General features: G+C 43.9%; 1 protein-coding gene across 1 annotated transcript in view; it reads right to left on the reverse strand.

Moving 5' to 3' along the window:
* LOC138300177 (disintegrin and metalloproteinase domain-containing protein 9-like) overlaps positions 1-14,199 on the reverse strand; it is a 587,087-nt gene that overhangs the window by 484,439 nt on the left and 88,449 nt on the right. The window contains exons 4-6 of the mRNA XM_069239149.1: positions 13,670-13,748; positions 1,947-2,023; positions 607-826 (exon numbers count right to left, since the gene is read on the reverse strand). Of these exons, the coding sequence (XP_069095250.1) occupies positions 607-826; positions 1,947-2,023; positions 13,670-13,748 (376 nt within the window). The remainder of the gene's footprint in view (positions 1-606; positions 827-1,946; positions 2,024-13,669; positions 13,749-14,199) is intronic.

The following is a 14,199-nucleotide window of genomic DNA, read 5'->3' on the forward strand; positions in this document are numbered from 1 at the left end:
ATAGATTGTCGCTAGAGTGAAAAACAGTGATCATCAGCAAGAAGAAAAATGAGGTAAAAAGTTGATATAAGTGAACAAATAGCTGTCTGGGCTATATCAGTCTTCGAAAGGGTCAAAACGATAGTGCTTAGGTTGGACACCAGACTGAGGTAAGAACTAAGGACTGTAAAAAATATAAGGCTGGTGTGTAGCCTGGGGAGGTTGAGGGTAAAATACTCTCCAGATAAGACAAATATTGATCTAATTCTTGATTAGGGCTCCTCAAAGCAAAATGGTGGCATGTGCTGGTTCTCACAGAGCAGGCTACATGGGGCTGTCGGCCTGGATGTTTTAATCCGGCAGATGAAGAAGTGCAAGTTGTGATCAGGAAAGCTGAGTGCACCGACCCACCAAGTGTCAGATAAAATGGGGTAGAAATATGTAAATATATGATCATTTAAAAAAAAGAACAATCATTACTGAGTTTATTCATGCAATTTATAATTCTTTAGTGAATTATTTAATTATTCATGCATTTCTCGCACACATATTTGCTATTCTTGATTAGTTTATGAGACATCTTCATTGCCATCCAAAGGGCTGAATCCCAGCTCTGGTATCACATACCCTAGAGTGATCCAGTCTGTTGAAGTCACTGTATGAACTGTTTATTTTGTGGAAGAAGTTGTCCACAGTCTCCTGCTGCCATTCGCCATCCGAATTCATCACCCCACATACTGAGGGTTCCTTCTGTACATCCTCTAGCTTGTACAGAAGGTGCTCACCTAGTGTTGACTTCTCCATTGGCTCAATTCCATAGCCCTGATCACCGATATGGATTACTCCCCTGAAAGAAAGAAGGAACACTCAGGTGAGACAATGGCAACATCTGCTTTCTTTCTTTTTCCAGCACTGAGATCCACATCTCTTGACTAAGTTCAGGGAGGCGTCTCATATCATTCTGAGTGGTTTCTCTGTGAGATTCTAATGCTTTAGCTTAGGATGAACATACGTACCAAGTGGGTTAATGGATGTTTGGGTTCAATAATAAACAAAATTTGGTCTTTACAGGCTCTTGTTTGTGATCTTCAATGCATTTTATAAAGCTTAAAATGGTAGATCTAAACTTCACTTTAACTTGACAGATCATCAGAACCCAGGCACAAGTTAATACATAATTTAAGCAAATATACGTGATCATATTGCAAACCACCTATAAAACATGGGGCACTTTAAAAGAGCACATACTAGAGGTAGGTCAGTGCAAGAACAGAATGCTCTGGGGATAACTCTATCTCTAGGGACTTTAAAATAATCTAAGTGAATGTGTTATTCACAGTGGGCCCACCTACACAAGTCTCCAGTCACCTGTTAGTCTAAACACTGGTCCCACACGTATCCAAATACAGTATCTGAAAAATATACAAAAACTCTAGGTTCCAGTAGTGGTGATGTACTCATATCATATTCAATACAATGCATAGATAGCTTTAGACACCATTAGCATGATGCGTCTTCAAGGTCCTCTCTCATCACCTGTGACTCCCCTTTGCATGTGTCCTGAAGAGGGTTGTGTCAAACGGAGACTCTCCTCAAATGTATTTTGGGTATCCTGGCATAGACTGCTTATGTGGATTTTGATAATACGCTGGATTCCCTCTGTGTGCTTAGGAATGTGCCTATTCAGAATTCCTCTATGCATCTTCCTGTGTGTGTGTGTCTCTCTCCTCAGATTCCTATGCATGTCTCCTCACTCCCCTTGTGGATCTCTTCAGACTCCTCATGAGTGCCTCCCGAAATTTCCTGCCTATATCCTGCAGTGGTCTCATCTATACTGTTCCTGAGATTACTCTTGGAGTACAGCTCATACTTAAGTGATCACATCTTACAGCAATGAAAGCCTTAAGTATCACAGTGGTATTTCACCAGCACTACAAATCCACAAAATCCACTCCAAATTATAGTACCTGAGCCCATGACATGTACTCAGAGCAACCATTGACTTTTCCATGCCTTCAACACGTCCATGGTAATAACAGTGTGTCTGTAACAAAAAAATAAGCAATTACTCAATTGTAGATTGTAGTTTGTCTCTGGAGAGCATCTGGTGTAATTGACTTGACACATCATAAAAGGGGTTGATTATTCAATGAATGTTCATTCAAAGCCTATGGCATTTTAGAAAATCGATGTGAAAATTGTGCTTTAAAATTTAGATCACTTTCGTTTCAAACTTTTCTAGGGGAGTGAAACCCCCTAGAAGAGCTCTGGCTTATTCGCTTTGCTCATGTGCTACAATTCAGAGCAAGTATTATACCTCATAACCTTCAAAGATCAAGTTAGCACCATAATAAAAGTGTTATCTTAAACAGTTATTTGTTGATGTTGTTACATTATTACTGCAGTTATGGAACTTCAGAGATGTCAGTTCTTGGATGCCATTTAGGTTAAGGTCATGTGGCATGATTTAATAAAAAAAAGCAGGGTCGAGTCATATGATGTCACTTCCTAAGATGTCATTAAGGTCAAAGGTTCTGTGATACCACTTTCGCTACCTCTGATGTTATGGTGAATCGACATCCATGGACAAGACTCTTGTGGTTTCTGGGTTTGAAAATAGGAGCAGCACTTGACCTCCCTGTCTTATCAGCCTCTCCCCTTATCCACTGCTGCCGCAGCCGCCTTGGGCTCCCATGACAGTATGTCTGCCTCCACTGTTCCCGCCTCTCTGCAGCTGCTGGTCCGACCCAGCTGCCAGGGCTTTTAACTCTCTGGGGCCTGAACTGTAAGTGGGGGATTGGTGTGAATGACTATTACAGTAATGACAATTGGCTGATTTCTCGATCAATTTTTGACTAATTCCTGTTTTTTGGGGCACTTGGTACAGGGCTAGTCTCTTCTTGGGGTTGTGTGCACTCCCCCATTCCCACTGCTCATTCATCTCTCAACCCTGCCCCCTCCTGTGCCCGCTGTTCTCTCATTGGCTTCCAGTCACAGCAGGCTCTCTTCCCGCTCGACACCCTCCCACCTCCCAGGGCTTTTTATGGAGGCATGGGGCTGCACTGAGGGTGTGCCCCTGGCTTGCCAATGGCGTGCTAAAGGGAAGCCCATCTGTGCCCTTCTGTCCTTGACCGCACCCAGCGCCAGGAGCCCTGGCCCTCCACACTCTCATACATACTCCGCTGCCAATCTCCGAGCCCTGGACCCTCAATGAAACAACTGCTGCATCGCCTCGCACCACAGCAGGAACGTTTGCATGCATCCACTGCAAGGTCTCCTCCACCCTAGCACCTCCCACCGTCACCATAAGCACTGACACCCCTGCAGAGCAAGGCCACCCTCCCACTGTAGCAAGTCAGCTGCCTTGTGCTCAACACCAGATTGCTCTGCAAACGCCACCGACGTCTGGGGCACCATCTGCACCCTCATACCCGATGTGACTTTCATCACAGAGACCCCGGCTCACCCCTTCTTTGGTCCCAGACATTGCCTTGGCAAAACCAAATGTCTTCAAGATGAGGCACTGTGGCCGCACCAACCGACACGGAGGTGGCATCGCCATTGTACACAATCTTCACATCCAGCAACAGAATCAGTTACAGTCACACCTCAGAACTCACTTGCTTGGACCACCCCATCGTACACTTCAGCCTCCCTGACCTCCCCACACCCCCTCCAACCACCACAGTATACCCTTCCACAGCTGGGCCAAAGTTACTCAGTACCAATGGACCAACGCCCTTTGCATCTCACAGCCCAGCGTCTCCACCAACGTGGACCAGGCAGTAAAGAACTTCAAAGACTGGATCACCTGCGCTGCAGATTGAGTCGCTCCCACCAAACCTGTCAAAATGCAAAGACCCACGAATTGAGCCAGTTGGTACAACTCGGACCTTAGCATGTCGAAGTGCAAATGCAGACAACTATAAAGAAAATGGCACAATAGCAAGAACCACACCAACTAAGCTACTTTCAAATCAGCCCGCAACGACTAACACTGTCTGGCTCAAAACCACAAAAAGAGAAGCACTGACACACTGGATCGAGACCAGCACCAATCAAACCAAAGAACTCTTCACCATCATCACAAAATTCACCCACCTGTCAGCCACCAAAAACTCGATCCCCTATCACAGGAAGACTGCGACACCCTCTCCAAACACCTCCATAACATGATAGCAACCATCTACAGAAATTTTGATCTCCCACCCACTGACCTCCACAAAATCCCATCAAAGACACCGCCGACCACTAGCTCACTGGATGGGAACAACTCAGCACACAAAACATCACTGCTCTAATGAACTCTATCCACTCAGGAGCACCCACCAACCCATGCCCCCACCGAATTTTCAACCTCAGAAGAGATAAGCTTGCCTACCACCTTATCGCCATCCTCAACACCCCCATAACCACAGCCACCTTTCCTGATGCATGGAAATAAGCAAAAGTGAGATCCTCCTCAAGAAACCCTCTGCAGACCTGAGCGAGCTCCAAAATAACTTTCCAATATCTTTACTCCTATTCCCCGCCAAAGTCCTGGAAAAGACCATAAAACTCCAATTCACCGAACACCTGGAGAGAAACAATCCACTAGACCCCTCCCATTCGGGATTCAGAACCAACCACAGCACTGACACAGCTCTGATCGCCACAAAAGACAACATCCACACCCTACTGGACTGAGGAGAATCAGCCGCCCTGATCCTGCTCGACCTATCTGCAACCTTCAACACCGATGCACACCACACACTCATAGATCGACCAAGGTAGATTGGAATCACTGATGATGCACTCAGATGGATGGCATCCTTCCTCATGGGGTGCTTCCCTCCCTTCACCTCACTAACCAAGCACACCATCTGCAGCACCCCCCAGGATCGTACCTCAGCCCAACCCTCTTAAACTTCTACATGACACCTCTCACAGACATTGTCAGATCGCACAACCTCAACATTATCTCAAATGCCGACCCCACCTCAACAAAGACAAATTTCCACAACTGTATGAAGAATGTCTCAGCCTGGATGAAGAATAACTGTCTTGAGCTCAACATAGGCAAAACTGAAGTTCTGATCTTCAGCAGACAAAACTCACTCCGGAACAACTCCTGGTGGCCATCTAAACTTGGTCCCATCCCCATCCCACTCTGAAAGACCACACCTACAACCTCAGCATCACCCTAGACAGCAAACTCTCCAAGAAACGTCAGGTCAACGTCATCTCCTCAGCCTGCTTCCACACGCTTCATATGCTCCACAAAGTCTTCAATTTATATCAGAAAAAAGTGATGCAGGTCCTCATCACCAGCAGGCTAGACTACAGCAACACACTCTATGTGGGTACCACCAATGAACTTATGAAAAGACTCCAGACAATCCAGATCACAGTTGCTAGACTAGTCCTCCACCTGCCCAAGAGGACCGGCATCACTCAGTACCTAAATGACCTCCACTGGCTCCCCATCCCAAAGAGATGCCAATTCAAGCTTCTACCCCATACATACAAGGTCCTCCACGTCCAAGGACCTGCCTACGTGAACCACTGCCTACAGTTCCTCCCAGAAACCTCCACTCCGCACACCTCGCACAAATACCATGCATCTAATGCATCTGCTCTGGAGGACTATCTTTTTCCCACCTTGCCCCCAAATCCTGGAACATGATCCCCCTCCACATCCGCACCCCACCCGAGCTGACCCACATCAGGAAGGGAGTCAAGACCTGGCTCTTCGATTAAGACCTGCAGCAAACCATGTGGATGCCCCTTTGGGTGACAAGCCGCACTATGCAAGTACTACTTGATTGACTGATTGAAATATAATCTTTAGTGATCTCCCCATCTGATATCAATTATTAATTGTGCCAAAGAGAGTGACGCCATGAGTAACAGTATGAGAGAAACAAATACAAAAGCAATTCTCAAGAGAAGACAACTATATTTGAACGAGGAGAATACTCTACCACAAGAAATGTTTTTTTGTATGTTTCATACTGAAGGAGCCTTGCACCAAACTGCAAGACGCAGTGAAAGAACCCTCCATGACGGGTTCCTGGGACTACTTTAGAAATGACTGCCAGTGTGGCAGTCATTTCTAAATCTGGCGGACAGTACCTCCAACAGGGTGAAAGAGTAATTTACTCTGCTGCCCTGGTAGAACAATACACTTTCTTATCTTCTGCCAATATATAAATCAGACCCTTAGTCTCAGAAATGGAAGTTGAAATTTTCCAGAAGGGCAAAGTTGCCAGCTGTATCTGAGGATGTAAGTTAGTTAGCCATTAGGCGCGGTCTCACTGAAGCTGCTGGCTTTGGCGGGAAAAGTTCTGAGCATCTCATCTGTCTCTCCTTTGTGCAGGGCTTTTTAAGTGGGGATGGAAAGTTCTAGAAGCCAGGAACCTCTGGTCAGTGCTGGGGTGCAACATCATTACTCCACCGGTATCCCAACCCTACTGCATAGTACTCTGGGACAGTCCAATATAATGTTCGGGTCAGACTGGACCATATGGCAATCAGGCTGTGCCTAATAAACTGGTCTGACAGATCAGTGCGTGTGCCCTGTTTTTTGGCTGTTTGTTGGCCTATTTTATGGTCTGCTGGGCCAGATTTTAGTTTTTATTTCCCTGCTATTACCACAAACATTGCCTCCAACAAGCACAAGTGCAGGCATTCTCTCATTCTTTGCAAAGCACCTACAGTGCTTCAAGTTCAAATCTACCCATATATGGAAATATGGGCCACTTTTTTAACTATCTGATTCACTAGTGGGAGCCACTTTTATTTTGGTGTCCAAGCTTATTTTCTGATTCAGTCTGACCCTGATGGAGCCTTTAGATTGTCTGTGGAAAGAGCTTCCCTGAGAGACTGAGCTCTGCACCTTTGTGACACAGCTGCATGGTGCTTTCGCGCCAAAACTACAAAGGGGAGCCCCTCCTGTGTTGTATCCAGAGGTCTGTTTCTGTGGGCCTGGCTGTGCCAGCTAAGGTGCAATGTCACAAGCTGATTAATAAATGCAGATTTACTCTGCACCCCTTCCCTTCCCACAAACTGGGTCAAGCACTGTTAATAGCTCTATTATGTGGGGAGGCTTTTAATCCTTCTGCTGGAGAACAAAGTTATTAAATTGGCCCCGGGGGCAGGAGTAAATGCCTGGAATATGATTATGAGCTCAAGCAGGAAAATGTGACAATTCTTAAAATGGCATAAGGAGTGTGGGTATGATGCAAGGAACTGTGGGTCTACATTTGCGGTAACTATTTACCCCTAAGTTAATACCTCGCTGAACCCTGTAGTCCTAAGTGGCAAAACTGTACTTTAGTGGCTTTATAAGGCCTTCCCCAGGTCAGTACCAATTCTTGAAGGGTCCATTCTATGATAGGATACCTGTGTGTGGATACTGTGCTGCAGAAGACGGTAGTTTCACGTGAGCAGGCCGTGAGAAGGTGGTTGGTGTAAGGACATTTAAATATTTAAAAAATCAAATGCCTTCCATTAGAGGTGAGATGGTACAAAATTATATTTTTCATTTTGCAGTCAGAACTGGATTCCCCTTGATTCATCAGGTATGTCATATTGTCTTCTTTTCTGCAGTACCTACCTAATATCCTTTCTCCTTATTTAGTTTGAATGGTATTGTAGTGAGCTAATTCTAAGAGTCAGTGCTCCTGCGAAAAATGAGATTCTGAGACAGTGATGTCCTGAGGTATCAGTTCTAACTTAGGTGCATCCTTTCAGGGGTCCTCACAAGTCTCAAACAGCAGACATAGTATGCCTTCTGGGCTTCTACAGGTCCAGAGAGTGTTCATAGTAGGGTGCTTTGAGGTGCTGCATTTATGGTTGCAACTCGCTAGTGTCGAGTCTCCCAAATACAGCTTGTGGGTCACATCTGGCACTCTACAACATTTTATCCAGCCCACAGCAACTTTAGCATTAATAGGATATCTATTTAGCTATATATTTATCTATTGATATGAATATGCAATTACTCCTGCAGCCTGTAGATGGCAGCACAGCCTCTTGAATCTTCTCTATTATATATATTTATAATATAATATATATAGTATTGTATTATAATATTAATATATCATTTTACATTATTTATATATGCATATATCACAAATGTTATTTCTATCTTATTATATATGTATATTATCTTTATATAGTATCTATATATAGCTATTATATAAAACATTATTATTTATATATTTATTTATATCTTATATGTATACATTATATTATATTTATAATAATTATTTATTATCTCAATTAAGCACAGCATTGTTTCTTTGTAATTGTCACATTTCTGTTATGTTCTGAACCATGTCATGCTGATTACAAAAAAAGATTTAAGTAAACCTTATTCATTCATTTAAATTTTGCTCATTCATTTATAAAAATGATTTTTTTTTGCCCCACAAATGTTTGTAAAACATTCGATGTGGTCCTTGTAATGAAACAGGGGGTGACTCCAGGCTCTTCATCAAGAAATGGGGTAAACGTTCCCAGGGGTATTCTTACCCACTTTTTAGCAGCTCCTGTTTGCCATAATGCTAACAAAACCACAGTGCCCCTTACTGCTAAAACCAAGATGGAAAAACACTTTCTTTGTGCAGAGCCTGTGTGCCAAACTAGATGTATGGCCAGGAGAATGAGTAGTAACGTGCTCTGTGGTCACATAAAACCGGTTCCGGAAGTAGATCCTCTATAATTGGGTTTGGAGCCAATCTGGATGGGGGATCAAAGATTTGACTTCCCAATATCTCACCTTACATTTACTTGTGACAGAGAAAGACCTTTACAAATTAATGAAGTTACTGGGCCCATCCCAACTGGTCTTCCTGCAAGAGGAAGAAAACACTGTTTCTGCTCTGGGAGCAGTGTTCACAGCTCATTAAGGTCAAGCACTGACTGGGAAGCTGCTGGATAGCTAATGCAAATTAGCCCCTCGGGGCTTCAGGCAGGCAAAAGGTAAAGTTACTTTTCATAAATATTTATTAAACATCTAACTTTACCATTTAATAACTATTAAAAATTGGAGTTAGAATATTTTTCTAACTGGTCCAAAACTTGAGATAGCATAATTAATATTTTAATCTGTACTCCAGCTTCCCTCATAGGCTAGCCAGAGTCTGTCACCGTGAAATTAGCCTTTAAGCCCCTGTCACTGTAGGGAAAATGTTACATTAAGTTGACATGGTACTTTCAAATACCATTTGCCCTATCTTGTGGGAACTAGGCCTGCATAGGGGTGACCTATTATTATTAAAACTAGACGTTTTTCCATGTCAAAGAGGGTTATTACAACAAGTCGGACTACAGATTTAACTACAGCAGTGAGACTGCTCTAGTAAGCCTGAAGTCATGTTTTCCCAGTGACACTAATGGATGACACAATAAGTGCTGCAGTCCACATGCCACATAACACGTCCCATTACATGGGCATTTCTGCACCACGGACTATGGCCCTACAGAAAAGTGAATCCTGCCAATTAGGATTTGGCCCCTTTTACCACGTTTTAGGGGGCAGAGCACATGCACTGGGGCCTGGTTTGCCTAAAAACCAGCAGTATCAGTCCACATAAATGGAGTGATCATGTCAAAAAGGAAATTTTGCACTTCTGCTAAGGTATGTTTAAATAGTGATTTTAGTATGCACTGTTATCAACATTAATTCAATAATCATCACCAGGATGCCGATGTGTGACTACAAACCACTTAGATGTCAAAATCTTTCAGTCCCTTATGTTTTCTGTTAGAACCCCACAATGATTAAAACATGTTAGGAATGCTTTACAATTTGTTAAAAATACCTATACACCCTCATAAGGTTAAGGCATATTAAAATCCTCAGCCCCCAACATAAAACTTGAATATTTGTAGGGTGAATGTTTGACTTTATTAGAAAACTGATATAGGAGTTTCATAAAGCATCTATGTGTTTATTAAAACGTTAAATATATAAACAGCATAGGGGAGGCTTAACCCACTCCAAAGGTTGTTTTAAAACGCTGGTAGTATCAATCTACTACCCACCACAGTGAAAAAACCATGAGCACATGATATCTTTATCAGGTTTACATAAGTAAACTATGGGTGTCAGTTCACAAACATTTCGGGCTAGCTGAAGTGGCATCACTCACCCGTTCAGTGCTTTGTTTGAGCCAGTGGTTTCCAGTGCTGGGCACTGGCCCTTAATTCTTAGCACTGGTGCTTCTGACAGTCTGCCACATGGTGGCACTGTCTGCCAAATTTGAGTATGAGCATAACAACCGCTGTTTATTAATTTAATATACATTAACAATCAATAATACGTGCCAACCAAGGGTTCTTATAGCTTTGGGGGCCTTGAAGAGTGTGAATCGTCGCACTTGTAGGTGTGTGATGGTTTGTTGCTGTGTTAATACTGTAATTGGCAGCGCTGGCAGGGGCACTGGATGGTGCAAGCTGCCGTGTCCTCCTGATGAGAGCCCCAACAACATCAGAGATTCCCTCAATTAAATCACCTGTAGCCCCTCATCAGCCTCCTACTTTTTGTTGAAGGGCTAAGGATAGAGCCATAAGTGAAAACTACAGTAAGCAATTCGCTCTTAGGATTCTGCCTCTGCCTTCTTGCCCCAAAGCACCAGTGGTATCATGGGCAGGGGTTGTATCTGCAACTCCTGGCTACCCTTAACTTACTTCAACAGTGAAGGTTAGAATTTAGGCTCAGAGTGTTCTGTCACTAATTTTACTAATTCTCTCTTTAATTGGCTTTCATAAGGCCTTGGGATCTGACAGCTTCACCCTGGAGTTTTACAAGTTCTTTGGGCCTCAAATCAACCCTATGCTTGTCTGTCTTTACAACCAAGTTGGGGAGTCCAGCAAACTTCCTCCCTCAATGAGAGGTGATGATTACGGTTATACTGAAACCAGGGAAGGATCCTTTGCAGAGCACCTCCTATCACTCAGTTTCTCTTCTGAATGACGATGCTAAGCTCTCCATGGGTATCCTAGCAGCTCACTTGAGTTCCTACATGCAGGGACTAATTTACCCAGATCAAACCAGCTTCATCTCCAAAAGTGATAACACTAAGCGCCTCCTCCACCTCATGAATAAGGCAGCCCAGTCGCACACTTCTGAATTGCTTATGTCTATAGATACCGAAAAGGCATTTGATCAGGTGCACTGGCTGTTTTTTCTGCTGGTGACGGAGAGGGCAGGACTTGGGGGGCAATTCTTGACAAGGGTATAAAGTAACTATGCTGCCCCGTGCACCCAGGTGTGAGTCAATGGCACCTTTTCTCGCCCCTTCACAATCACCAGGGGAACTCAGCAGGTCTTCCCCGTCTCCTATCCTTTTTGCGTTATACATGGAAACACTTGCTGATCAGATAAGGGCCTGTATGCCAATGACATAATGATCTTACTGACCCAACCCCATACTTCACTTTCACCCCTATTGAAGACCTCTAGACTTTTGGAAGAGCCTCCGGCTTTAAAGTAAATTTTAAAAAAACTCAAATCCTCTATTTAATCATACCGTGGACTGACCAGACCATCTGGAACAGTGCTTTCACTTTCCATGGGCAAGTAAGGGATGTGATTTCTGAATTCACACTGGGCTTCTCCCTCTGACAGACGGCAGTGGGTAACTACCTTTCCTCCTAGACACAGTACACAAATATTTCCAGAGCTGGGGAAGGGGAGGCCTGTCATGAAAGGGCAGACATGCTGCAGTGAAAATTACACTGTAACCCAAACTTCTGTATGTAATGCAGATGCTTCCTTTAAGGCCTCCCCCACATGTGCTAACCAACTCCAGCACACAGTATAGTCATATATCTGGGACGGCAAGAAACCCTGCATGGACATAAAACAAGCATATCTATCTGTCGCTGATGGAGGCTTGGAGTTACACAGCGTGTGCATTACCATTTAGCCACCCAACTTACGCACATGGTCGAATGGACCAGGCCCCTTAGTGAAAAACACTGGTGCTTTATCGATTAGGCTATAGCAGGGTCCATATCTGGACATTCAACTTGCTCCCTAAAAAACATTGTTTAGCAGGGGTATACATCTCCCCTATAACCAGAGCGACCATGACGGCAAGGGATAAGGTGATTGAGTCAAAGGGACTGTCCTCCCCTATCTCCCCACTGACTCCCATCACAGGGAATCTGGCATTTTCCCTCAGCAAACACCGCTGAGGATGATCATGTTTGGCAAATGGCCAACTGAAAACGAATTGCGGATCTGTACGACCATATAGGGGGCACTGGACTTTCCACAGCCTCAGGCATCTATGGCCTTTTTGACAGTGAGCTCTGGCATTATGCAGCAATAAAACACTGGATCTCACACCCATCGATTTGCCCCCATGCTAGTAGGCCACTTTTTAAATTTGAAAAATGGTTATTTGCCAAGGCGGATAACATAAACATACCCGTATAGATGTACACCCTTATGAACTCGCCTATAGACAATAGCAAATCCCTGGCTCAAAGTCCGTGGGAGGCTGAATTAGATTGCAAGTTCAATCCTAAGGAAATTCTTTGTAGAGTCCGACCTTCCTCCACTAGCACTGCTGGGAAGGGCTCCATGCTGCCAGGTTGGCGCTCTGAAAGACTACCACCACAGGCTCATGTTGGCGGAACTGTGGTCAGGTAGGCACACTTAGCCAACTCCTTTGGAAATGCCACAAATTTCAGCAGTACTGGGTTCTGAAGGACACAGACGAGATTTTCACAACTGACATCCCCCGCTTTTTGGCTATACTCTGCTAGGGCTCCCTAACCCAGTGACATACCCACTCAACTCCAAAAAGGGAAAGGCAATTACGCAAGCCCTCTGGGTGGCGCAACAAGTTTTTTTATTGAGTTGGGGCAAGGACATCATGCATGCGCACTCAGACTGGCTATGGGACACACTGGCAATGGAGAATATAATGGCCTCCATAGAAGGAATATTGTCCCGCTTTGAGAGGATGCAGGGACCATGCATTCAATTCCTCACCAGCAACCTACAAGAATTATCATGCCTAATAAATCTCAGGGTTGTTACACTAACTGGAATGGAACCCAAGGAGCATTAATGGTATGGACACAATACTGCTGGCCAAAGAAGGCAACGGAACTACACCCGAGTACTTGATTGGCCTATATCCACCTCCTGGTCAGACCCCTCCAACCCTTCTGTCCCTTTCCCTGTATCTCCTTCTCCTCCCACCTCTGTGCCGTCCCCATCCCAATTCTTCCTACATCTTTGATATCCTTACTGGTTGATGGTTGTAGGGGAGTGTATGTGTTAATTTCAAACTTAATAAAGAGATTTTAACTATAATTGATTGTCATAATTTATTGAAAGATACATGTAATTGCGTAATATCAATTTCCGATCATTTCCAAGGATAGTGAGAGTGACAATAAATAATAAAATACATTATTAGAAAGAGGACAGCAAATCAACCATCGTCTAAAAACTTAAAGAAAACATATATCAGCAGAAAGATACACTGCATTGTACGGATGCACCTTTAGTATGGATTAGTTACACATTTGAGGGAAGAATAAAGCGAAAATATGCACAGAGAAGTATGTAGTGTGCACTGGGATAGAACAGTGTGAATAAACCTAACACTCTAACCAACTGGATGGCAAGAGATGACATGGGCCCTCGGGTACTTTTCTGACATCACTTCATACACACTACCTCTTTTTGGGGTGGGGAAGTTTCCAGCTGTCCATCCTTGGTGTACCTCGACAGAGTGAACTGATTACTGAGCAGGGCTCTGTAAGAGAGAAGAAAACGATTTTCAGACAATGCTAGAACCAAAAAACTGCAAGGAATTAAGGACAGATTTTCTAGAGAGGCAATCCACAAGAGAGAAACCGACTGCAAAAGAAAGATAGATTCCTACTCGCAGAAAAGCCTTATGGATACAGAGACTGCAAAATAAAGGCAGCTTCTAAACCACAGAACATTCTCAAAGACTAGGGAGACTTCAAGAGTCAGAAATCTTTCCAACCGAAGACAATGCAGAAAGGAAGTGATGACTTCAACTTATAGATAGACTCTTAGCAAAAGCCAGTCTATGAAGAATGAAAGGACTGCTTGATACTCATACCCTCAAGAGACTCTCCGGTAAAGTTCCGATTTGTCCCATTCGGTCTTCTTGCTGCAATTGCCCTTCCTCCTTCTCAACTCACTCATTTATTGCCAGAACAAGATTCTCAAATAAA

This window comes from Pleurodeles waltl, chromosome 6 (assembly GCF_031143425.1).
Source record: "Pleurodeles waltl isolate 20211129_DDA chromosome 6, aPleWal1.hap1.20221129, whole genome shotgun sequence".
In the NCBI taxonomy this organism is placed as follows: domain Eukaryota; kingdom Metazoa; phylum Chordata; class Amphibia; order Caudata; family Salamandridae; genus Pleurodeles; species Pleurodeles waltl.